We start from the raw sequence: 27,019 nt of genomic DNA on the forward strand, positions 1-27,019 counted from the left end.
AGGCTTAGCCGGCAGCAGCAGGCTGGGGGCGGGGCAGGCCTAGCTAATCCTCCTAAGAAGGCACACAGGCAGCCTCCTCCTCACCCCCGCACTGTGGCACCGACGCGGCCAGGGGTTCTGTGCTCCACCAGCCACACCTGGGCGATCCTGGCAGCCAGCGAGCCCCCTGCACCTCCCTGCCCTGCTGGGGTCCCCTCTGAGAATACTGTGAAATGAGGTGGGGGAAGCCCTGAGCCGCAAACAAACAGGAAGCCAAATGGCAGGACTGATGGGAACTGGACACAGGACTTAGGTTTTGTTCCAAAGAATCTTGATTAGTGTTTTCCTGGCAATTTTCATTTGGTTGAGAGTTTCTTATTTTATTTTACTTGACTTCATTTGATTAATGTTGCAAGATTTTATATTTTTAGAGTCACCATTTCATCTGATACCCTGTAGCATCAAAAACCAGGGGTGCAGATGTAGATATGTGAGGTATTTGGGGGGACAAAGGTGTTATGCTCATACTCAATTTAGGTACTGTGCCACCAGACTGTGATGAGGCCTTCCAAGAAAGAGCCAGTGCCTGCGATTCTGAAATCTGCAGTGCTTTCCAATTGCGTTGTGTTTGGAATATATTCTAGGACTTTGCCCTAGAATATATTTGGGGAGTATTTACAATGTAGTAGGGTGGTGGTCAGATCTGTGGCCCCCGGTTGTCTTCAACTTGATCCAGCAGCAGCACTGGGTGACCCCAGTCACTGGAGGGGAGCCGTCCAAGTTGGGCTGTACCCAGCCTGCATTAGGGCCCCTGACATGAGTACCCGCATACACATGCACACACACAATACACACACACACCTCAGCATGCACATACACACACCACTAGGAGCACACGCATACCACCATGTGCACACACACGCACACCCTTCTTTGGTCTTGGTCCTCACAATAAAATGACTGCTTTCTCCCCGTCCTCCCTGCTGGGCTGGGAGCCCCAAGAGGAGAGGACAGGACAGGTCTGCCTCTTTATTGTTGCGTGGCCAGGGCCTACCTGACACAAGTAACAGTCAACACTTTGATCTACTGAAGTGCTATTGAACTGGTTCCTAGTGACATCCATGGGTTCACAGAAACTGCCCACCTTCCCGTTGCTCTAGCCAAACATCTAGCAAATGTCCTCAGTGCCTCTTCTGTCACATCTAATATATCTGAAAATCCTACAGGCTCTACTTTCAAAATATCTCCAGAACCTGTCCCCTCACCACTTCCTTCACTGTCAGCCTGGTCCCAGCCACCAGCATTGCTCTCAAATTCCTGCAGCAACCCCCCAACTAGTCTCTTTGATTCCATCCCCCACATTCCAGGCCACCCTCCCCTGGGACTGGGGAGCTAGAGAAGAGGAAAGAGTGGGACAGCCGAGAGCCACACCTGTCTCACCAGCGCAGCCACCCTATAGCACAGGGCCTTCAGACAGGGACTCTTCTGGGTGCTGGAGCTTCGAGTGCCTGGGACCCTTCCACTCTCAACACAGCAGCCCAAGTGAGGCTGCTAAAACAAAATCACATCCTTTCCCCACCCAGAACCCTCCACTGACTCCTTGATTCACTCGCATGAAGGCCCAGGTCCTTCTAGGGACCCACAGTGCCCCAAAGGAGCTAGTCCCAGGGGCCTCTGGTCTTTATAACACCTGTTCCCTCCCCTCCAGCCCCTCCAGCCCCTCCAGCCTCCTCGCCCTGCCTGGGGTGCACCTGGGATGCAGGCATAGGCTTGCAAAGCACCTCGGGGCATCTGTGCTTGCTGTCCCCTCTCCCTGCAAAGCCCTTCCTCCGGAATGTGGCTGGGCACATTCTTCTTCACCTCCTGCTCAGCTTCTCAGGCAGGCCTTTCCTGACCGCCCCCCCGCAACCCCCCACTGAAAATCACAGAGCCTTACTGCCGCATTCCTCCCTCCTTAATCTTTCCTTATACTGCAACTCACCATCTGATACACTGTAGCTTTTACTTATTTATTGGCTTTCTATCTATTTACTATTATTTTTATTTTTTTTGAGATAGAGTCTCGCTCTGTCGCCCAGGCTGGAGTGCAGTGGCGCGATCTCGGCTCACTGCAACCTCTGCCTCCCAGGTTCATGTCATTCTCCTGCCTCAGCCTCCCGAGTAGCTGGGACTACAGGCGCCCGCCACCACGCCCGGCTAATTTTTTGTATTTTTAGTAGAGACGGGGTTTCACCGTGTTAGCCAGGATGGTCTCGATCTCCTGACCTTGTGATCAGCCTGCCTCGGCCTCCCAAAGTGCTGGGATTACAGGCTTGAGCCACTGCGCCCAGCCTTTACTATTATTTTTGAGGCAAGGTCTCACTCTGTCGCCCAGGCTGGAGCACAGTGGCACAATCTTGGCTCATTGCAGCCTCGACCTCCCAGGCTCAGCCTCCTGCCTCAGCCTCCTGAGTAGCTGGGACTACAGGTGTGTGCCACTATGCCTAGCTAATTTTTATATTTTTTGTACAGATGGGATTTTGCCATTTTGCCTAGGCTGGTCTCGAACTCCTGAGCTCAAGCAATCTGCCCACCTCAGCCTCCCAAAGTTTTGGAATTACAGGTGTGAGCCACTGCACCTGGTCTTGGCTTTCTAACTATCCCCTCTTCTGCTGGAACTTAAGTTCCAAAAGGACAGAGACTTTTTCTGTTTTGTTCACTGCTATGTCCCCAAGACCCATGACAATGCCTGGCATATAGTAGGTACTCAATAAAGGTTTGTAGGTAGCCATCTGGGTTTCTGATTTGGTTTTATTTCACTGGGGGAAAATGCTGTCCTTCCTGGTATTTGCTGTTTTCTGGGATAATCTGCAGATGGGGATGGGGTAAAGGTGGAAGTGAAAAGTTCAAAGGCCAATGTCAAATGCTCCCCAGAAAGGATCTGAGAGGAAGACCCCAGAGTGTGACATGAAAGGGGCCGGGAAGTCTCAGGCAGGAGGCCACCTGCACAGAGTGAATAGGTGTCTCTTGGGCTCAGGGCCCCAGGACATATGACTGGGCTTAGGCATTAATCAGGGGGTGCTCAATATCCTAGAAGAGCTGCCTTTATCACAGCTGGGTTGGGCCCTTCACCAGCAAGGGCTGCGGTGGGGCTGCCCAGGGCTTCCCCAGGGAGGCAGATGTAGGAGTCAAAGGCTGAAAACTCAGGGCTCGGGGACCTGCCCATGACGGGCGTTCAGATCACTGCAAGAGGTGGCGTGGGCTTCCATCCTGACGCGAGCATTGCCACTAGTACACTGTCATTGAATAAACTGTGACTTAATGTCTCACAATTAACCAAGCTGATTTTCGTCTTCCTTTTAAAAAGCCATTGTGTTTCTAGCAGTTACGAAGTATGTTTTCTTTCCTAAGATGTGACGTTTATGGAGCCAGCATGGTAAATTTTTAAAAATTAAAATTATTTTTTAAAAAGTAGGGACTTAGAAAACTTCACTTTAGTCCTCGCTTGTATATGGCCTTAGACAAGTCCCTGAGGCCGGCCTGCGCTCGAATCCCTGTTGTGTCGCAAGGTGTGTGAGCTCAGCGAGCACCCTGGCCTCTCTGGGCCCCAGTTTCTTTCTTTTTTTAAATTTTAGAGACAGGGTCTCACTCTGTCACCCACACTGGAGTGCAGTGGCACAATCACAACTCACTGCGGCCTCCAACTCCTGGGCTCAAGGAATCGTCTTTTCTCAGCCCTCTCCAAGTAGCTGCGACTACAAGTGCTCACCACCATGTTCAGCTAATTTTAAATTGTTTTGTAGACACAGGGTCTCACTATGTTGCCCAGGCTGGTCTTGAACTCCTGGCCTTAAGTAATCCTCCTGACTTGGCCTCCCAAAGTGCTGGGATCATAGGTGCGAGCCACCACACCCAGCCTGGGCCCCGGTTCTTCACCTGTAAAGTGGGAGTAATAGTAATTACTAGCCAGGTGGCAGTGGGGGAGTGAATGAGGTGATAAATATAAGTGCTTAGCTCATAGCCTGGCTCAGAAGAGGTGCCCAGTAGATGTAACTGGTATCAGATTGGTCACTGGTGTATCCTAATTCTCTGCTCCTAAAACTTCCCCTGGAGTGGGCCATTTCTGGAGACTCTGGGCTCCTGCACTTTGACCTCTCCATGATTTCTCAGTAAGTGGGTTCTAATCCCAGGAGTAAGAAACTCGAGGAGGAAATATCATGGAGCATTCCCAGATGCCTCAAGAAGCTTTGAAAAGAAAGAGGAGAGAGAAGAATGGGTAGGAGGGGAAGATGGGATTTAACCAGAGTATGCCCAAGACCAGGAGGAATGGATGGGCCCACCGAGTGTGGCCGGCGGGGCTATAGGAGAAGAGGAAAGAGTGGGAGAGGCCAGAGTGACGCCTGTCTCAGCAGTTCAGCCATCTTACAGCACAGGGCTTTCGGGTGGGGACTCTCCTGGGTGCCAGCGCTTCGAGTGCCTGGGACTCCCCTCTCTCAGGTTGGCCCTGCGTGCACCCCAGCAGTCGGCCAGCCTACAGTGTTGGTCTGTCACGGTGAGTGGGGATGGCAGGTTGTTCCAGGGCTGATCCGTGGGCAGAGGGGAGAGGCCACCATCCAGACAAGCTCCTTGCTCCTGACATGCCCTGTCTACTGCCGGGGGTGTGTGGATTGTTTCAGAACTCTGCCAGGCAGGCAGGAAGGAAGAGGGACTCAGCACCAGGCCAAAGTGGAAGGATGTCAGTATTTGGCAGAGAGGAAATGGAGGGCTGAGGAGAGAAAAGGAGGTAAAGGGGTTGGCAGCACTATGCTGTTGCTAAGGGGTACCCAGCACCTTTGGGGTCTAGAGCACCGTGGGAGCCACGGCCCGAACCAGAGTTCAGGACACAACAGGGCTGCTGTTTCAGACCTAAGGAGGTCCAGGGAACGGTGTCTCCTAGTCCCAGCTCCCCGTCAGAATGCTGTTATCTGGAATGAGTCATATCCCCTCTCTCAGCCTCAGTCTCTCATCTGCAAAATGCAGAAAATGCCACCTGTCCCTCCCGCCTTGCAAGGTTATCTGAGGATCTGGTCAAGGCATGGCCATAGGGACCCACCAGGGCCTGGTGGAAGGACAGGGGATTGATGCCTCCAAGGGGCCTTAGGAGACCTGCGTTCGAGTCCCCGCTCTGTCCCTGGTTCCCAGAGGACCCTGGGCAAGCCTTGCCCCTCTCCTAGGAGTCAATTTCCTCCTTGAAGAAAGAAATGTCTGCAGCACACACAACTCAAAAACCAAACACAAAAATCACTCCACAAACCACTCCACACAAAAGCACACTCCAAAAAAAAGGAGAAAAAGCCTAGCCTTTCTCCCCCGCCCCCGAGCCTCAGCACTGCGGGAGGTCGGGACCAAGCCCCACCCAGGCCGCTGAGGCCTCTCCCGCCATCCTCAGCCCCGGGCTGGGGTCTTTTACCTTCGCAGCAGCTGCTGAGTGGCGCAGAGTGCCCGATGAATAACCACAGAGAAACTACAGCAGGAACCACGGTGCAGGGTGAGATGGGGAGAGGAGGGGCAGGGAGAATGTGGTGGGTCACAAAACCACTCAAAATCCACCATGGAGAGAGGGGGACCCCCAGGGAGAGGTCTGGGGTACTGGAAGCTCTGTGATGCCTTGGTGGTCCTGAGGGCAGGGGACAGCCAGGCACCTGGACAGGCATGGAGGGGGGCAGGGGCTGTCTTCCGCGTGAGGCCTTCATGCACCCTCCAGGAAGCCATGGGACAGGAGGAAAATATGAAATAAAAAGGCATGCAACCCTGCAGGAGAAAATCCACTAGACCCTCACCCTAGGGCCTAAGGAAAGGCAGAGGGAGCTGTTCTCCCACTGTCTGATGGGGTCTGGGGGTGGCGCAGACATGCCCTCTGTGCCAGCTTCTCTGAGTATCCACACCCACCCCACATCCTTCAGGCTGGACGTGCTCTTTCTGCCCATGCTCTCTTTAGCAGCTGGATTCCAGGGGGTGGGCCCCCACAGTAAACCGATCCCTGACCAGTTCTGCTCTGTGACCTCTCAGGTGACCCTTCTCTGGGCCTTGCACCCCAGCCACATCCCCTGTTAGTACAATAAGAGGACCAGATGGGAACGCCTTTGAGGCCCCTCCAGGCCCCACCTGGAGCCATAGCAAAGCTCCATACCCATTATGTGGCCAGGGGGCTCAGCTGAAGCTGTTGGACAAGGGCAGGGCTTAGACCCAGGCCTGGCCTGTGGGGGCCCTTCCCGAACAACGGAAACCGCGCCCGGCTTACCATGGCGACGTCGGCCTGGAAGATCTGCTTGATGAACTTGTTCCTGGATGAGTGGACCAGCTGGATAATGTCCCCATGCAGGGTGTCTCGGTTCTTCTCCAGGAAGCCTGCGAGCAGCAAACAGCAGTCACCTCTCACCAGCTCTGGCAGGCCCTCCCCAAACCCACAACATCTGAGCCAAGAGGACCCTCAAAATCCACCTAGTTCCACTACATCCATTTCATCGTGGGGGACCCTGAGGCCTGGAGGGGACAGAGACTTGCCCAAGATCATAGAGAAAGTGAGGGGCCATCTCCCCAGTGACACAGCTCCCGTCTTCCAGGCCTGTTCAAGAAGGGCAGGGGGGTCTCAGTCTCCAGGAGAAAGCAGGCCTCCTTCCCGACCAACCACCCCAAAGCTACCAGGAGTCTTTTGAACTAAGATATCAAAAGGACTTGTTAAGTAAGTGTGTTGCCTGGGAGAGAATGCATGTTGATCTGGTACAAGCTAATATTAAAGGAATTCATTAAAACCACCTTGTGGTTGGACAGTGTGTTATGCTTTATGAAGACCCCTCACAGCTCCTTCTATGTGGGACAGGTAGGGATTACCTCCTCCGCCCCCAAAGGGAGAAAACCGATGTTCAGAGAAGCTAAATGAGTTGTCTAACGTCACAAAGTAAGCCATGAGCAGAGTTAAGACTTGAACCCAGGACACTGGTGCAAAGGAGATTCTCTGCACCCAGGACCCAGGATCCCCAGGAGCCTAGGGAGATTCCCCTGCACCACACAGACCCCAGAGGAGGCTGCCACTCGCAGGGACCGAGGAGTTGGAAACTGGTTAATGGGGAGGGGGTTGCTAGAGTGGGGCAAGAGACAGGGTGTCCAGGGACTGCCGATGCCTGAGGGGGAGTGCCACTGTACAGAGCAGGACATAGGCTGCCCATGAATGGCAGACAGCACAGAGACCCAGTGCTAGGCTGCCCGCCTGGCACCTGGGGAGGGGCGAGTTGCAGGGGGCACACAGGAATGGAGGGTGGGCTTTGCAGTTGGGATGTAATTGGGTTCTCATTAAAGCTCTGACAGACTCACTATGTGATCCTAGAAAGACCCCCATTCTGGGACTCCAGTTTCCTTAACTGTTGGATGGGAAGGATAGTGCCCACAAGCTTGCTTCTCTTCTCTAACAACACCCACTTCATAAATCCACATCATAAATAAGATGCTGTATTGAAAAGGTTCTTTGTGAACTAGAAAATGCTGGTAGAATTCTTTCCAGTCATTTAGTCTTGTTTAACAACCTTAGGCAAGCCATTTCCCTTTCTGGCCATCAGTTTCCAATTCTATTAAGGTAGATTACCCTTACGTTCCCTCCAGACCTAGCGTTCTATAGCTTTATAACTCAGCATAGAGATTATTCAATTTTCACTTCCATATCCTCAGCAACATCATGAAGCCTGGTACATAATAGGTGCTAAGAGCATATTGGTTGAACTGAACTGAGAAATACAATCCTCTATTACTCCAAATAAAAGACCAATTTGTTTGCGCGACAGTCCTTCAAACTGAATGTCTGCTTCCTTCTTCCAACAATAAGGTTGGATCTCACAGTCCAATATTGTAAGGGAGTCTGAGCTGCCATGAGATTCTACCACTGCAGCCTGGCTCACTGATACACTGCTGACTTCTGGACCAGTTCAGCAAGGGAGTAAGAAACGGATGGGTTATAGCATGTTTGAATATCTTTGGCCTTTTTTTTTTAAAAAAATTAATTTTTAATTTTTTGTGGTACATAGTAGGTATAGATATTTACGGGTTAATTGGCCTTTGACTATGGGTGGGACCCCTTGAGGCTGTATGGCAGGGCTCAGGGTAGACACAGCCCATAACTAATGCCAATTTGAGGTTGGCCCTTTATACCAGGGTGGGTGGGGAGGGATTGGCAAGGGCAGTCTGCAGTCTTTTGACAAACCCTGTAAGAATCGCAAGTGAGATAAGCCTGTGTTCTAACCACTTTTCTTAGCTTCCAGCTTTAACATGAACCCAATTGCATGTCCCCAGGGGAAAAGAAGATGCATGGTCTTCAAAGCTCATGCTTGGTCTTGTTGCTGAGTCTTAGGGCATAACTGGGCTGGTTTGAGGCCTGACTTTGAGCCTCATGGGCTATGTTGTATCAGGTAAGGACAGTCAAGCCCCCCACCTTGTTCTGAGCCTCAGTTTCCCTAAATGTACGAACAAGCATTGAGCCCATCCAAAAGAACTGAAAGCAGGGACTCAAACAGATATTTGTACACTAGTGTTCAGAGCAGCACTATTCACAAAAGTCAAAAGGTAGAAACAACCCCAAATGTCCATTAGCAGATAAATGGATAAACAAAATGTTTATCCACACAATGAAATACTATTCAGCCATAAAAATGAGGGCAATTGATATATGCTACAACGTGGATGAAAATTAAAGACAAGGAGGAGCCAAGATGGCTGAACAGGAAAAGCTCCGGTCTACAGCTCCCAGCATGAGCGACGCAGAAGACGGGTGATTTCTGCATTTCCAACTGAGGCACTGGGTTCATCTCACTGGTGAGTGCCAGACAGTAGGTGCAGGACAGCGGGTGCAGTGCACCATGCGTGAGCCGAAGCAGGGTGAGGCATCGCCTCACCTGGGAAGCGCAATGGGTCAGGGAATTCCCTTTCCTAATCAAAGAAAGTGGTGACAGACGGCACCTGGAAAATCGGGTCACTCCCACCCTAATACTGCGCTTTTCCAACGGGCTTAAAAAAACGGCACACCAGGAGATTATATCCCGCACCTGGCTCTGAGGGTCCTACGCCCACGGAGTCTTGCTCATTGCTAGCACAGCAGTCCGAGATTAAACTGCAAGGCAGCAGCGAGGCTGGGGGAGGGGAGCCCGCCATTACCTAGTTAGTTGCTTGCTTAGGTAAACAAAGCGGATGGGAAGCTCGAACTGGGTGGGGCCCACCACAGCTCAAGGAGGCTTGCCTGCCTCTGTAGGCTCCACCACTGGGGGCAGAGCACAGACAAACAAAAAGACAGCAGTAACCTCTGCAGACTTCAATGTCCCTCTCTGACAGCTTTGAAGAGAGTAGTGGTTCTCCCAGCACGCAGCTTGAGATCTGAGAACGAGCAGACTGCATCCTCTAGTGGGTCCCTGACCCCTGAGTAGCCTAACTGGGAGGCACCCCCCAGTAGGGGCAGACTGACACCTCACACAGCCGGGTACTCCTCTGAGACAAAACTTCCACAGGAACGATCAGGCAGCAGCATCTGCGGTTCACCAATATCCGCTGTTCTGTAGCCTCCGCTGCTGATACCCAGGCAAACAGGGTCTGCAGTGGACCTCTAGCAAACTCCAACAGACCTGCAGCTGAGGGTCCTGTCTGGTAGAAGGAAAACTGACAAACAGAAAGGACATCTACACTAAAAACCCATCTGTACGTCACCACCATCAAAGACCAAAGGTAGATAAAACCACAACGATGCGAAAAAAACAGGGCAGAAAAACTGGAAACACTAAAAAACAGAGCGTCTCTCCTCCTCTAAAGGAACGCAGCTCCTCACCAGCAACGGGACAAAGCTGGACGGAGAATGACTTCGATGAGTTGAGAGAAGAAGGCTTCAGACGATCAAACTACTCCGAGCTACAGGAGGAAATTCGAACCAATGGCAAAGAAGTTAAAAGCTTTGAAAAAAAATTAGACAAATGGATAACTAGAATAATCAATGCAGAGAAGTCCTTAAAGGACCTGATGGAGCTGAACAGCAAGGCATGAGAGCTACATGATGAATGCAGAACCCTCGATAGCTGATGCGATCAACTGGAAGAAAGGGTATCAGTGATGGAAGACGAAATGAATGAAATGAAGTGAGAAGTTTAGAGAAAAAAGAATAAAAAGAAATGAACAACGCCTCCAAGAAATATGGGACTATGTGAAAAGACCAAATCTACGTCTGATTGGTGTACCTGAAACTGACGGGGAGAATGGAACCAAGTTGGAAAACACTCTGCAGGATATTGTCCAGGAGAACTTCCCCAATCTAGCAAGGCAGGCCAACATTCAAATTCAGGAAATACAGAGAATGCCACAAAGATACTCCTCGAGAAGAGCAACTCCAAGACACATAATTGTCAGATTCACCAAAGTTGAAGGAAAAATGTTAAGGGCAGCCAGAGAGAAAGGACGGGTTACCCACAAAGGGAAGCCCATCAGACTAACAGCAGCTCTCTCTGCAGAAACTCTATAAGCCAGAAGAGAGTGGGGACCAATATTCAACATTCTTAAAGAATTTTCAACCCAGAATTTCATATCCAGCCAAACTAAGCTTCATAAGTGAAGGAGAAATAAAATCCTTTACAGACAAGCAAAGGCTGAGAGATTTTGTCACCACCAGGCCTGCCCTAAAAGAGCTCCTGAAGGAAGCGCTAAACATAGAAAGGAAAAACTGGTACCAGCTACTGCAAAAGAACGCCAAATTGTAAAGACCATCAAGGCTAGGAAGAAACTGCATCAACTGTCGAGCAAAATAACCAGCTAACATCATAATGACAGGATCAAATTCACACATAACAATATTAACTTTAAATGTAAATGGGCTAAATGCCCCAATTAAAAGACACAGACTGGCAAATTGGATAAAGAGTCAAGACCCATCAGTGTGCTGTATTCAGGAGACCCATCTCACATGCAGAGACACACATAGGCTCAAAATAAAGGGATGGAGGAAGATCTACCAAGCAAATGGAAAACAAAAAAAGGCAGGGGTTGCAATCCTAGTCTCTGATAAAACAGACTTTAAACCAACAAAGATCAAAAGAGACAAAGAAGGCCATTACATAATGGTAAAGGGATCAAGTCAACAAGAAGAACTAACTATCCTAAATATATATGCACCCAATACAGGAGCACACAGATTCATAAAGCAAGTCCTTAGTGACCTACAAAGAGGCTTAGACTCCCACACAATAATAATGGGAGATTTTAACACCCCACTGTCAACATTAGACAGATCAACGAGACAGAAAGTTAACAAGGATACCCAGGAATTGAACTCAGCTCTGCACCAAGCGGACCTAATAGACATCTACAGAACTCTCCACCCCAAATCAACAGAATATACATTCTTTTCAGCACCACACCACACCTACTCCAAAATTGACCACATAGTTGGAAGTAAAGGACTCCTCAGCAAATGTAAAAGAACAGAAATGATAAAAAACTGTCTCTCAGACCACAGTGCAATCAAAGTAGATCTCAGGATTAAGAAACTCACTCAAAGCTGCTCAACTACATGGAAACTGAACAACCTGCTCCTGAATGACTACTGGGTAAATAATGAAATGAAGGCAGAAATAAAGATATTCTTTGAAACCAACAAGAACAAAGACACAATATACCAGAGTCTCTGGGACAGATTCAAAGCAGTGTATAGAGGGAAATTTATAGCACTAAATGCCCACAAGAGAAAGCAGGAAAGATCTAAAATTGACACCCTAACATCACAATTAAAAGAGCTAGAAAAGCAAGAGCAAACACATTCAAAAGCTAGCAGAAGGCTAGAAATAACTAAGATCAGAGCAGAGCTGAAGGAAATACATAAAAAACCCTTCAAAAAATTAATGAATCCAGGAGCTGGTTTTTTGAAAAGATCAACAAAATTGATAGACCACTAGCAAGACTAATAAAGAAGAAAAGAGAGAAGAATCAAATAGACGCAATAAAAAATGCTAAAGGGGATATCACCACCAATCCCACAGAAATATAAACTACCATCAGATAATACTATAAATACCTCTATGCAAATAAACTAGAAAATCTAGAAGAAATGGATAAATTCCTCGACACATACATCCTCCCAAGACTAAACCAGGAAGAAGTTGAATCTCTGAATAGACCAATAACAGGCTCTGAAATTGAGGCAATAATCAATAGCTTACCAACCAAAAAGAGTCCAGGACCTGATGGATTCACAGCCGAATTCTACCAGAGGTACAAAGAGGAGCTGGTACCATTCCTTCTGAAACTATTCCAATCAATAGAAAAAGATGGAATCCTCCCTAACTCATTTTATGAGGCCAGCATCATCCTGATACCAAAGCCTGGCAGAGACACAACCAAAAAAGAGAATTTTAGACCAATATCCTTGATGAACATTGATGCAAAAATCCTCAATAAAATACTGGCAAACCGAATCCAGCAGCACATCAAAAAGCTTATACACCATGATCAAGTGGGCTTCATCCCTGGGATGCAAGGCTGTTTCAACATACACAAATCAATAAATGTAATCCAGCATATAAACAGAACCAAAGACAAAAACCACATGATTATCTCAATAGATTCAGAAAAGGCCTTTGACAAAATTCAACAACACTTCATGCTAAAAACTCTCAATAAATTAGGTATTGATGGGACGTATCTCAAAATAATAAGAGCTATCTATGACAAACCCACAGCCAATATCATACTGAATGGGCAAGCTGGAAGCATTCCCTTTGAAAACAGGCACAAGACAGGGATGCAGTATTTAGTACCACTCCTATTCAACATAGTGTTGGAAGCTCTGGCTAGGGCAATCAGGCAGGAGAAGGAAATAAAGCGTATTGAATTAGGAAAAGAGGAAGCCAAATTGTCCCTGTTTGCAGATGACATGATTGTATATCTAGAAAACCCCATCGTCTCAGCCCAAAATCTCCTCAAGCTGATAAGCAACTTCAGCAAAGTCTCAGGATACAAAATCAATGTACAAAAATCACAAGCATTCTTATACACCAATAACAGACAGCCAAATCATGAGTCAACTCCCTTTCACAATTGCTTCCAAGAGAATAAAATACCTAGGAATCCAACTTACAAGCGATGTGAAGGACCTCTTCAAGGAGAACTACAAACCACTGCTCAATGAAATAAAAGAGGATACAAACAAATGGAAGAACATTCCATGCTCATGGGTAGGAAGAATCAATATTGTGAAAATGGCCATACTGCCCAAGGTAATTTATAGATTCAATGCCATCCCCATCAAGCTACCAATGACTTTCTTCACAGAATTGGAAAAAACTACTTTAAAGTTCATATGGAAACAAAAAAGAGCCTGCATTGCCAAGTCAATCCTAAGCCAAAAGAACAAAGCTGGAGGCATCATGCTACCTGACTTCAAACTATACTACAAGGCTACAGTAACCAAAACAGCATGGTACTGGTACCACAACAGAGATATAGACCTGTGGAACAGAACAGAGCCCTCAGAAATAATGCCACATATCTACAACTATCTGATCTTTGACAAACCTGACAAAAAACAAGCAATGGGGAAAGGATTCCCTATTTAATAAATGGTGCTGGGAAAACTGGCTAGCCATATGTAGAAAGCTGAAACTGGATCCCTTCCTTACACCTTATACAAAAATTAATTCAAGATAAATTAAAGACTTAAATGTTAGACCTAAAACCATAAAAACCCTAGAAGAAAACCTAGGCAATACCATTCAGGACACAGGCATGGGCAAGGACTTCATGTCTAAAACACCAAAAGCAATGGCAACAAAAGCCAAAATCGACAAATGGGATCTAATTAAACTAAAGAGCTTCTGCACAGCAAAAGAAACTACCATCAGAGTGAACAGGCAACCTACAGAATGGGAGAAAATTTTTGCAACCTACGCATCTGACAAAGGGCTAATATCCAGAATCTACAATGAACTCAAACAAATTTACAAGAAAAAAACAAACAACCCCATCAAAAAGTGGGCAAAGGATATGAACAGACACTTCTCAAAAGAAGACATTTATGCAGCCAAAAAACATGTGAAAAAATACTCATCATCACTGGCCATCAGAGAAATGCAAATCAAAACCACAGTGAGATACCATCTCACATCAGTTAGAATGGTCTAAAATCAGGAAACAACAGGTGCTAGAGAGGATGTGGAGAAATAGGAACACTTTTACAATATTGGGACTGTGAACTAGTTCAACCATTGTGGAAGTCAGTGTGGTGACTCCTCAGGGATCTAGAACTAGAAATACCATTTTACCCAGCCATCCCATTACTGGGTATATACCCAAAGGATTATAAATCATGCTGCTATAAAGACACATACACACGTATGTTTATAGCGGCACTATTCACAATAGCAAAGACTTGGAACCAACCTAAATGTCCAACAACAATAGACTGGATTAAGAAAATGTGGCATATATACACCATGGAATACTATGCAGCCATAAAAAATGATGAGTTCATGTCCTTTGCAGGGACATGGATGAAACTGGAAACCATCATTCTCAGCAAACTATCGCAAGGACAAAAAACCAAACACTGCATGTTCTCACTCATAGGAGGGAAATGAACAATGAGAACACTTGGACACAGGAGTGGGAACATCACACACTGGGGCCTGTTGTGGGGTAGGGGGAGGGGGTAGGGATAGCATTAGGAGATATACCTAATGCTAAATGACGAGTTAATGGGTGCAGCACACCAACATGGCACATGTATACATATGTAACAAACCTGCACATTGTGCACATGTACCCTAAAACTTAAAGTATAATAATAATAAAATTTTAAAAAAAGAAAATTAAAGACATTATGCTGAATGAAACAAGCCAGACACAAAAGGACAAATACAGTCACGTCTTCACTACATAATGACATTTCAGCCAACTACAGATACAATAGTGGTGCCTAAGATGGTAGTGACATATTTTTACTGTACCTTTTCTATGTTTAAATGCACAAATACTTACCATTCTGTCACAACTGCCTACAGTATTTAGTACAAGAACATGCTGTACAGGTCTGTAGCCTGAGGGCAATAGGCCATACCAGATAACCTAGCTGTGTAGTAGGTTGGACCATCTAGGTGTGTAACTACACTCTACGATGATTGACAATGACCAAATTGCCTAACAACACATTCTCAGAAATAATGTTAAATGATGTATGGCCGTAGCATATGATTCCACTTATATGAGGTACCTAGAATAGTCAAACTCACAGACAGAAAGTAGAACACAGGTTACAGGGGGCTGGGGGTAGGGGAAGGAGTTACCACCCCATGCATGCAGAGCCTCTGTTTGGGGCAGTGAGAAAGCCCTGGAAATAGATAGCAGTACTGGATGCACAGCACTGTGAAGTACTTAGTGCCACTGAATCCAACACTTGGCCATTTTAGTCAAGTTTATATATATATATATATATATATATATATATATATATATAATCACAGTTTTTAAAAATCTTTAAAATTCTGGATATCTCATTCCTGGGCTGGAGCAGGGGAATGCAGGGCCACGGGCAGGGAGCGACAGACAGCTGGCAGCCCTCTGTACCTTGGGTCTCATAGTAGACGATGCCTGCAAAATGGTTGATGCCAAACTGGGTCTCGTGGTTGTTCTTGGGGGGAATGTAGTTGGCGTTGAGCTTGTGCTGGGAGTTCAGCTTGTGTAACATGGTGGTGTCTGTGCCCTGGGGAGTGGAGGGGCAGCTGTGAGCCCACCCTCTCCTCCATGGGCCCCACTCCCCTCCCTGCCCATGTCTTTGTACCCTGTCTCTTCTTCAGGAGCTTCCCCTCCTTTTATTTCTACCTCACACAGGCGCTCTCTGGAACCCCATTTCCCCATCTGTTAAGTGGATGAATTGGAACTACACAACTTTGAAAGTGCATTCCAGTTTAGACAATCGATTTCCCAAGATTGAAATCATGGATGCATTCCCCTCTCCCCCTCCCCAACTCTGAGATATATGCTGTGTCCTGAGCATCCATTCCATGCCAACTGCATGCATGGATCTTCATGGCCTGGCCCAGAACCCCGTGGACTGTAGGTGATTCCCAAATGGCAGATGCCTGTACTTGAATTGGCCCCGGAGCCAACTTGAGAGGTAGGTAATCATTAGTCCTATTTTGCAGATGAGGAAAGCTGGGGCTCAGAGCAGGGAAGGAAGCTGTGCGCACCCAAGACCCTGGGAGGCGGCAGCAGGACCGGCCCACCTTGGGGAACTTGCTCTCCTCATCGATGAGGGAAATGATGTTCATGGGCTTGTTGGCGATCATATCCAGGGCGTCCTGGTTGTCGGTGAACTCGATGTGCAGCCAGTCAATGCTCTCCAGGTCATACTCCTCCTGCTCCAGCTTGAACACGTGCTGCACAAAGAACTGCTGCAGGTGCTCATTGGCAAAGTTGATGCAGAGCTGCTCGAAGCTGCAGGGGCACAGGGATGGGGTAAGGGTGTTGTTCAGGCCCCACCCTGCTCAGTTCAGGGCCTGGCCCTGCCTCCAACTGCAGCATGGCCTTTAGCAAGCTGTCCCCATCATGGAGTCCAAACTGAGAGGCGAGGGGAATTGTCAAGTCCACCTCCCTCCAGGTGCAGAGGAGGACACAGAGACCCAGCAAGGGCAAAAGACTTGCCTAGGGTCACTCCGTGAGCCAGAAAGAGAGCTAAGGCTTTTCAGGACTCTTTTCCTTGCATGATCAAGCTCTGGGGAGGACTGGGGATTGGCAGGTGGGCACTCAAACTCCAGGCAGACGCCTGGGAGAGAAAGAGCCCAGAGGCTGGCTGGTGGGCCATACAGGGACAAAAGTGGCCTTGGGAGGTGGGAAGGGGGTTGACAAGACTTGGGAAACAAGTCGGCTGCGGACATGGCCGAGCCACAGACACAGCCCAGTAGGTTGAGTGTGGGTGTTTTGGTGCTGGAGGAGGGCTTTGAGACATCCAAACAGCAAGGGAACTGACATGATTTGCCAGGTCCTGACTTGCCAGCAGGAAGCGGGGCTCCAGGACCCACCTGTACGTGACGCCACCCATCAGCCCCTCACACGGCCCCTAAAAGGCACAGAATCCCAAGGGTGGCTGAGACCCCAACACAAGCGTGGCACAGGCCTGGCCTCTCTGCTTTGAGGCGCCTTGCAGCACGGATCTGGGCAGATCAGCAGTGGCCAGTGGGGCCTGGAGACCAGAGGTTTCCTCCCCAAGTGTTCAGGATGCGTACAGCCTCCTGACAACCCCAGCCAGGCTCAGCTGACCTTGGGGAGGTCAGGGACACAAGGGGATGGGAAGGAAGGGGAGAGGGTCCACCGTGATGATGGAACAGCCTGGCAGAGTGTGCCAGGAACCCAGTAAATGTGCTTCGCAAGGGAGAGACGTGATATTTCTTATGTCCATATTGGGGAAGGAAATTCCCACGAGCAGAGCCCCATGCGGTACCTGTTCACAGCAAAGTTCTCAAACCCAAAGATGTCCAGGAGGCCGATGGACCTGCGAGAGTTCTTCACATCCTGGGAGGGAGGCTTGTAAATCGCTGCATTGATCTTGTCCACAATCCACACGAACAGCCGCCCGTAGATACCCTGAAAGGCAGTGATCAGCCACTGGCACCAGCCACACCCTCCCCCGGGGGACAGGCCAGGCTCCTGGACCCTTCGTGGCCTGGCTCCAGCCCAGCCCTTGCATGAAACCCCCAACCCTTTACTTGAGCTGTTCCCTCTGCCTGGAGCCCCCTTATCCTGCTTGAACAGTTCCTACACATTTTTCAAGGCTCTGTTGAGATAACAGCTCCTCTCGGAGAAGGCTTCCCTGACCCTGCAGCAGGGGAAGGAGCCCTCCTTGGAGCTCTCATCTCTCTGTCCAACCCTGTTTATCTCTGAGGTCCCCGAACCCAGCCCAGGGCCTGATGCGGTGGGTGAAGGCTTGATGAATGGCAAACGTGTGGCTGTAGAAACAGGACCTGACCTAGACCCCCTCTTCTGTGTCTTCCGCAAAGAGACCAAAGAGAGTGTCCCTGGGAACAACATGGCTGATCAAAGCAGGCCAAAAGCCAAGGGCCTGGGGCAGCCAGAGCTGGGAAGGCCCCAGAGGAGCATGGGCACCCGGGACTCGAGTAAGGCCGACTGCAGCCCAGGGGCAGGCAGGGGAGGCGGCCCAGGCATCTACCCACCTCCCAGGACTCCTTGGCACCTGCCCATCAAGAGCCCAACTTCCCGAGGGGTAGGGCGAGCAAGCGGCCCCTTCCCTCCAGCCCACCTTTACGAAGGCATCGCGTACGTCCAGTGCCTGTTCCCTGCTCAGTGGGGTGGACACTGTCTCCCCGCGGGTGATGAGGGTGCGGCTGGTCAGGCAGCTCATCAGGTCTGGGGGGTTCACCTGGTGCAGGCAACACCCCAGGTGCTCACCCGCCAGCCTGCCCCTCCCTCCACCCACACCCAGACCCCTCCACTTTCCAGCACTGGCCTGGCCCAGACCACTGCCTCCACTAAGCATGCCTGCCCCAGGGCCCACGGCCAAATCCTCCCCAGCCATGGAAACCTGCCCCAGCGCTGCCTGGAAGGAACTTCTCTCTCCTTGACAGCCCCACTTAACTCCCTCCAGCATGTCACCTGTCCCTTCTAGGACCAGCCCTGACTCTGGCTTTATTCAACCCGGTTTTCCAACCCTAATAAGTGTCTGCTAAAAGACAGACAGACTCAATGCATTTGACCCAGGGACACCAGTGCCCTTTGCCCAGATGTGGAGACTGAGGCCCAGAAGGCAGGGATGACTCACCCAGGATCGCATAGCGCAGGGCATCACAGGGCCCCCGCCTGCCCTGCCATCCCCACAGAAACTCCTTTAGGACCTGTGCCTAGCACACGACCTGCACACGGTTGCTTCTCCATATTGAACAGAACTCTCCAAACCAGAGGGTCCCAGCAACGTGGTTCCTACATCCCAGCCCCCAGTGAGCTTGAACTCAACCCTTCAGAGGGACAGAAGTCATGGAGGGGAGAGAGGCCGGGCACTGACCTCAAGCAAGGATGCAGCTGTGGCCAGTGATGGGGAGAAGAGGACCTCACAGGCATCCAGGTTTTCAAATGTGCGGGCTGTTGGCAGCAAGGGGCACAGCATCAGGGGAGGGAGGGTGGGCAACAGGGGCAAGGGGACAGTCCTAAGAGGTCTAGGCTGCCACTCCTGCTGCCGGGGTCCTTCCCTGTCCAGGGAGGGCATCAGCACTGTGACTAAATGCTTCCCCGGGTCAAGGTGTATTTGGTTAATGTTCTCACCATGAGTCTGCAGGCAACATGAGGGTAGGGACCATGTATGCCCCGCACATGGCACCATGCCTGGCATTCGAGGAATAGACACTGGTCATTGCAGCTGTCTCCCCACTCCCAGGGCTCTTGGCAGCAGCCCTGGCTCCTGTTAGACAAGCTTTGGATCCCCTCCCCGACATGTGCTCTGTTCTCAGGACCTTTGCACAAGCTCTTCCTTCTGTCAGCTTACCCTTTCCTGTGTCCCTTAGTCTTTCAAGATGCCTAGACTGTGATCTTCTTAGTGCTGGGATCATTCATTCTCTGGGCACATTTCCTGGGGCTCCTACTCTGCCTGGGGACCACGCTGGGAACCAGGGGCAAGAGCAGAGTGGGACCCACCACTTGCCTCAGGGGACCACCTCCCAGCCTGGCACATAGTGGGTGTCCAAGAATGTTAGATGAGTGAACATGTTCCCTTCCCTAGCCATCTCCCTTTCCAAAGATGGCTATCCAGTCACTCACACCTTAGAGTGAATTAGTTCAAAGATTTACCCTCTCTGTAAGACACCTGACTTTAAGGAAGAAACCAAATTTGAAGTGAGTCTTAAAGGGTCCATAGACAACTCCCAATATACTTTAACTGTACCTCTCCGTGGTGGACTGTCAGCATAGCAACACCACACCCACCGCTGATTTCAAGCTAGCAGACCTGTTCAAATCTACCCACAGACGAATTCTTCCCAGATTCCATCCCAAAGAGGCACGTGCTAGGACAGAAACTGAGTCACCAATACCATGTGGGCAGCAAGGCACTGCACTGCCCTTGGCGCAGGGGTGGGGCAGGGCGAGTGCGGCGCAGCCTCACCCTCATACTGCAGGTTGCCCAGGTGCAGGATGGCGGCCAGGAGCTTCGAGATCTCCCAGTTCTCGGTGTCAGTGAACATGAGCACCTTCATGGCGGAGCGGATGTTGGCGTACTCCTGGCTGTCCACCCGGCCCTCACAGGTTATGCAGTTACCCTGGTGGGCAGGGTGGGAGAGTGGGGTGCAGGAGGATGTCAGCGTACCCCCAGAGGGGCAGTGCCTGGCTGCCTACCCAAAAGGCCCTTTCTGCCTGACAGGCCAGGCCAGCCCGGGGTCCCAGGTGCTGACCTCACCTGGTGAGCACCACAACTCCTCCAGAAAGTCTGGAGGGTCTCGAAAGCCTGGGCTTCCCAGGAACTCATTCTCCACATCTGGGGCTGCTGGTGCCCCTTCTTCCCATGAAGAGCAGGCAGGTCATTGATGCCAGGCCAGCCCCTGTTGCCCACCTGGCAGTCACAGCCCTTAGGCCCTACTAGGCTCCTGCAGCCCCCCAGGGATACCCACTATCAGGGACTCGACCCCCTAGGCAGGTACTGCCTGGTGTAGACAGAAGAGAGGTAACTGCATACAAGCAGGGCTCCAACAGTGGGCACACCCCATTCTCTGGTGTCTACAAGATGTGTGTGTGTGTGTGTGTGTGTGTGCACACACGTGTGTGCCAGCCAGCTACAGGAAGTGTCCAGGGACACCTGTCACACCTACAACACACACATGCACACACACGTATACGCTTCAGGTGCCATAGCCCACACTTACATCCATGTGGCCTGGCCCCCCCCAGCCCAGCCCAGGCAACCAGACATGGGCTCTCCCCATGGTTAAAGGAGTGGTGCTCCCCAAGACAGCCTGCCGTGTGCATGCCCCGAGGTCCCCCACCCTTTGCTTGGTGGCAGCAATGGCCAGGGGCCCACTTCTCCTTGGTGTCCAGACAAGACAGAAAGAAGCTGGCATCTAAGCCCTGTGACCAGTGAGACCTCAAGGCTGAGTCTGCAGCAGCCAGCTCCCTGCAATCCTAGGGTGGGTGCCCCTCCACCCAGGGGCCCGCCTGGGCCTCACCATGGCCAAGTAGTTGTAGTTAGAGGCCTGGCCCAAGCCCAGCTTCTTCTTCTGATCCTCACTCATGCCCTCCAGCATGCAGTAGAACACGTGGTAGTTCCTTTCATCCGGGGCCTGAAAATGTGGGCACAGTGTTGGGGTCCAGGGGAGGAGGGCCGGAGGAGGCCATCAGGAACTAGCCTGGGATGACGGTTTACTATTTTAACAAACAGCTTGTGGAGAAGCCCATTGGTGAGTTTCACGGTGGGATTTCCAGCACAGAGGCAAGCAGGCAGCAATACGGGCAGGTGGAGGAGCATCAGGGCCACGCAGACCCCTGAGGCTAGGGTCCTGGGTCTATTCCTGCATCCCTGGGGCTCAGGCCCACCTGGCGACAGACACGCGACTTCTCCAGCAGGTACTGCTCAATCTTTGCGCCTTCAATGGCGCCCCGCTTGTTGAAGTGGATGTCGATGTACTTTCCGAAACGGCTGGAGTTGTCATTGCGGATGGTCTTGGCATTCCCGAATGCTGCGGAGTGAGTAGGGCGTCACTGGCAAAGCCCGCTCCCGCCCCACTCCCTGGTCCCCCCCTTGGAACCCTGGTCCTACCTTCCAGAATGGGGGTGGCCTCCAAGACCTGCTGCTCAATCCACGAGTGCTGCCCACTGATGGCTGCCAGGAACTGCAGGATCAGCTTTGTGCTCTCCGTCTTCCCGGCCCCAGATTCCCCACTGCAGAGGGAGGGAGTGGCAGGACCTGTAACAACCCACAGGGACTCCCCACCCAACTGGAACTCAGCCGAGGCTGCACCATCCACCAGCTCCCCCATCTGTAATATCGGCTGACAATATGGACCCTCCAGGGCTGGGGCAGGGCTCAAGGGCCTGGTGCTCCACCGCACTCTCCTTCATCTTCATTCAGACACAAATACCCCTGCATCCATACTTGCTATAGAGCACAACACATATTAGATGCTCAGTCAATGCTTTGTCTTTTACCCTCTGCCCAAAAGAAACTAAGAGCCTGAGATGTCAACTGACCATAACTTAACAGGAGCCAGCAGTAAACAAGGCTGGCCTCAAAAGCTAATGTGAGCTTTGGTAGCATAGAGATATAAGACCCGAGAAAGGGGAGGTGATTTTCTACATTGTTACACAGCACAGATTACGTAGGTCTGGTTCCTGAGGAGCTTGATGGCATTTCCGACAGCGCGGGCAATCCCTAGAGGTATCAGCAGAAACGCACAGTTGGAGCTCTAGGTCCTAAGCCTGGAGCTCCACACAGGTGCTGGGCCGCCCACCTGATGATGCAGCACTGGTCACGGCTGTTGCGTTTCATGTTGAAGTAGCAGTTGTCAGCGATGGCAAAGATGTGGGGGGGCATCTCCCCAATCTTCTTGTTGGTATACTGGCGGATGTGCTCTGGCGAGTAGATGGAGAGCAGCTGGTAGGGGTTCACAGCCACCAGGATGGAGCCCGTATATGTCTGCGGGCAGCAAGAGATGGGGAGCTCGCTGATTCCGTGTGGGAGACTCTGACTCTAGAAAGCTCTTGGGCTCTGCCCTGCTCCGGTGCTCTGGAGGGAAGAGTCCTGGCTTTGGAGTCATGTGGGTGGACCTGGAGCCAGAATCGGGCCTCCTTAGGAGCTGGGGCAGGGCCTTCCGTCCAGCACTGGGTCTGGCTCGGAGTTAGTGCTCAGTGACATTTGATGAAGAGAGAGGTGGAGTCTCTAAGCCTAGATTTCCTTCTCTTCATCTGTAAAATGAGCGTAACTGTTTGTGAAGATTAAAGGAGGTGATACCTTTTAAAATTCATGGCACACAGTAGGTACTCTGCAAATGCTGGCTCTCACCATCGCCTCCAGGCCCTGTATCCCAAACTTTAAGAGTGAAATTAATCAACGGGACCATGTCCAGGGGGAGGCCAGGTTGGTGAGGAAGAGGGGTGTGAGAAATTAGCCATAAAGAGCTGAAGGAGCTGGGGTAAGTGGCTTGGGGGCTGGGTGGGCCCCACTCTCTGTAGCACTGCCCCAGGACAGAGGGAGACGCTGTGCTCTGTGGGACAGAGCACCTCCAGCCATCCTGGGCAGTGTAGGCGCAGGGGCCAGGTGCACCTCAGATAGCCTTAAGGGGGTTCTCTACTTGGGCTCCTCTGTTAGTGCAAAAATCAGCTGTCTGTAGGCAAGGCTTCCTGTTGTGGGCTTGGGGTCCTGCCACAGGTGACAACAGCCTGGCCCTCCTGCCACCAGAGCAGGGTGAGGCACTCAGGGTTACTTCTCCCTCCTCCCACCCCATGTCTCAAACTTGAAAAGGTCAGGCAGGCCTAGACCATAATTGGCAGTGGAGGTATTGATATCCGGGGCCTGGAGAGGCTGAAGAAAGATGTCCAGGGGAGGTGACAGCCTGCCCTCCCCCTCCCATTCAGGGCTCAGTGCATCACAGCAGAGCCGCAGCTATGCCCCAGCAGCCTCAGCCTACTGTGGCCATGCAGGGAGAGTGTGGCTGTAGGCACCGCATGCTGGGGGAAATGCCCACCCTGGGGAAGGTGGGGCCAAGACCCAGGCTCCAGGCCTGGACCAGGAGGGCTGGCCAGAAACTGCCCTTCTCTGGGCCCAGGAAGACCTTCATTTCCCACCTAAGCCTCTTCCTCCAATCAACCCATGGAGAGAAGCACTTGAGCCTCACTGTGCTGACCTACTAACCGTGCCACGAGAGCCAAGCAGGAAGAGCTGGGGTGGGGTGGGGGCAGGAGGCTGGAGGGGAGCAGCCAGGCCAAGCAGGCAGGCAGCCAAATAAGACACCAGCTGGAGCTGGCTCTCTGTGCCACACTCACCCGCCCTCCGCAGTTGGTCTGAGGTTGCAAAGTGCAGAGCAGAAGAAAAGGAAGCTGGTCAGTGGGGAACAGGTGCTACAAGGGCATTTTCCATGAATGGCACCCACATGGCCCAGGGCTGCTGAATTCTCAGATCAGGACCTGTGGACCCCCAGCCCACCAGGCCCTGCCCTCAGACCCCTCAGCCACCGTCCCCTACAGTTCAGCCCTGCCCAGCTGTGGGAACCGGCTAGATTCTGGTGGAAACCTGCATCAGACTAGGAACCAGGCCCAAAGAATGTCCCTTTGGCAAACCTCAGTTTGCTCATTTGTAAAAGGGGAGGTTAACACCTACCTCCCTTGGCTGTTGTAAAGACTAAAGGGCAAAGACATAACCTTTGCCAGGAGCCTGGTACATAAACGCCACTTTCCTTTCTCTCTTTTGAGGCAGAGTCTCGCTCTGTCGCCCAGGCTGGGTGCAGTGGCTCAATCTCAGCTCACTGCAACCTCCATCTCCTGGGTTCAAGAGATTCTCCTGCCTCAGCCTCTCGAGTCGCTGGGATTCCAGACATGTGCCACCATGCCCGGCTGAACTTTCTTCTTGATTTCTTCTTAATAATGTGATGCTCAGCCATCTGGCCCATGATCCCCACACAGCACAGGCTGACGCCATGCAGCCATTCAACAACCCTTTACTGAGACACACGGGGAGGCTGGGGTGTGAGGGCCCTGACGGAGGCACCTAGATTTCATGAGAGAGGGATGTAGGGGAGGGAGAGCCAGGGGGCCCACCCGCTGGTAGCAAGCACAGAGGCGTGAAAGGGCGTGACATCTGGGAGGTCTGCTGGTGAAAGGTCACCCTGGCAGCTGTGGAGGATGAATGGTGGTCACCCAGGCTGGAGGCAGAGGCTGTTGCAGACCTAATGGACCAGCTTCCAGGAGGCTGTCAGAGCAGGCTCCATGGCTACATGCAAGGCACGGGCAGTCCAGAGAGGGACATGGGGGATGCTGAGATGCTGTGAGAAGCTGGCCCAGGGCTGGGGCCAGGCTTTCTCCCACCCATGGCACCCACGGCCTTCTCCACTCTGCCCACAGCCCAGAGGGTCCTCCTGCACATGAACCCTTCAGCCCTGAGCCTCCTGATGTCCCTACTTAATGCCACCAGCACATCCAGACCAGAGCTCCCCCTTCCCTCAAACCCTGCTCTCTCCAGCCTTCCCAACTCGACCAACAGCACCATCACATCCCTTGCCCAGGGCAGGAAACTGGGGAGCCCCTGGACACCCCTCCCTCATACCACTCCCACTCTCCATCTGCATGCTGCCTCCCTGGCCAGGCCACCTTCATTTCTCAGCAGCCCACTGCAGGTGGTGCCTCACCACTGGACTCCCGGCTTCCACACTCAACCCCCCAACAATCTATCCTCCACTCGGAGCCACGCGGGCTTTTAAAAAGTCTAACCACATCATCCCTGCTGAAAACCCTCCAGCGGTTTCCCACAGCCTCTGGACAAAGTCCAAATCCTCTCCCTGCCCACAAGGCCCCAAGCCCTGGCCCCTGCCAGCCTCGTCAACCTCAACTCCCAACCAAGAGGCTCCATTCATATGAAACTTTCAGTTAAAAGCACCACACTCCATCCCCTGCCATCTCAGACCAGGGACACACTTCCCCTACCCCTTCATCCAGATAATTCCTTCTCATCCTTCGGTTCCAATCGGAGATGACGCCTCCTCCAGGAAGCCAGGCACCTTCCTGTACAATCATCATACCCACAGGTCTCCTTCAGCATGCCCAGCTGACTCCTCTACAGTCCCCGTTCAAGGCCTCTGTCCCCCAGGGCCTGGCACCATGCACGGCACATAGGAGATGCTCAGCAACGGTTGCTGAGCGGCCAAAAGAGCAACTAGATCAATGGGCGGGGAAGTACTGGGTGAACAGCATCCACTGCCAGCCACAGCAACCTGCAGGGAAGGTAGCGAGGGGACAGGCCTGCCAGCAGCATTGAGGCAGCCCCAGCCATGCTGATGGGAAGGGCGGTCGGGATGTAGCCAGTGGAAAACCACAGAATACCGTGGGAGGGATGCTACCATCTGTGCAGAAAAAAAATGGATAACTTTTTATGTATGTATGTATGTATCTACCTAACTACTTATCTATCTACAAAACAAATAAGAGAAACGAGGCCTCTTTCCTCGGTGAGGAGGATTCTCTCCAGCAAGAGGGCAAGAGCAAGCCCTGTTGGGCTCAGGACTTTGCAGCTCCCACCCCATCACTCCTTTTACTCCTCAGAAGGCCTCCAGAGGTGTGGTCATATCCCCACTTTGCAGATGAGAGAAGTGAGCCTCCAAGAAGTGGGGAGACTTGCCAAGGTCACACAGCAGATGTGTTGGGGGTGGGGTGAATGAGAAACCCTGGCACCAGAGCCCCAGCTCTGGCCTCTCCATCTGGGCTTCCCCAAACCCCAGGAACGCACTCACGGGACCGACAGAGCCAGCAGCCAGGGTCTCCGGAAGAGGAGGCTGGCCACCACTGGCAATGAGGCCCTGGCCCTCTCCGGGCTTCTGTGCCCATCGGTCCTCCAAGGTCTCAGCACTGCTCCCTGAGCCCTCTGGCCTCTCTCTCTGACTCTAAGGATTCAGGTTGGCAGAGAATTAATGCCCAGCACAGACCTCTTGTTCAAATCTACAGTAGTAAAATCTGCCCTGTGGAGCCACAGGTTGGGTGGGGAGAGAGAAGGACTATTCCCAAACCAGGGATACAGCATATGCGGTCCCTAGGGTTCCCCAGGCGGAGCTGAAGGGGCCTCTCTGAGGCCACAGAGATGTAGCAGGAATCAATTTCACCTCCTCCAGGAAGCACCCAGGCCTGTCGGCTCTGGGGACTTCGTTAACATTTAGCAGGTCATGGAGACCAAGAACACATTCTGGGGCTCACAAGTCTTCCTAGAGCCACAAAGGTGCCCACTCCATGCAGTCTCCCTGTTGTGCCTAGGAAAGGCTGAGACCAGATAGGAATAGGGATGTCCCCAAGGGCACACACCAAACTGGACACCAGCCTCCCGCCT

General features: G+C 51.5%; 1 protein-coding gene across 1 annotated transcript in view; it reads right to left on the reverse strand.

Annotated features, from left to right (window-relative positions):
* The window catches only part of MYO7A (myosin VIIA), a 69,914-nt gene extending 44,144 nt beyond the window's left edge, over positions 1-25,770 (reverse strand). The window contains exons 1-13 of the mRNA XM_030829625.1: positions 25,630-25,770; positions 23,977-23,994; positions 22,446-22,630; positions 21,755-21,876; positions 21,532-21,674; positions 21,165-21,278; positions 20,111-20,264; positions 19,019-19,095; positions 18,260-18,379; positions 17,444-17,586; positions 16,230-16,440; positions 15,571-15,706; positions 6,239-6,345 (exon numbers count right to left, since the gene is read on the reverse strand). Coding sequence (XP_030685485.1) covers positions 6,239-6,345; positions 15,571-15,706; positions 16,230-16,440; positions 17,444-17,586; positions 18,260-18,379; positions 19,019-19,095; positions 20,111-20,264; positions 21,165-21,278; positions 21,532-21,674; positions 21,755-21,876; positions 22,446-22,630; positions 23,977-23,994; positions 25,630-25,722 — 1,623 coding nt within the window. The 5' untranslated portion in view covers positions 25,723-25,770. The remainder of the gene's footprint in view (positions 1-6,238; positions 6,346-15,570; positions 15,707-16,229; positions 16,441-17,443; positions 17,587-18,259; positions 18,380-19,018; positions 19,096-20,110; positions 20,265-21,164; positions 21,279-21,531; positions 21,675-21,754; positions 21,877-22,445; positions 22,631-23,976; positions 23,995-25,629) is intronic.
* Between the last annotated feature and the right edge of the window lie 1,249 nt (positions 25,771-27,019).

This window comes from Nomascus leucogenys, chromosome 15 (genome assembly GCF_006542625.1).
Source record: "Nomascus leucogenys isolate Asia chromosome 15, Asia_NLE_v1, whole genome shotgun sequence".
NCBI classification, from domain to species: domain Eukaryota; kingdom Metazoa; phylum Chordata; class Mammalia; order Primates; family Hylobatidae; genus Nomascus; species Nomascus leucogenys.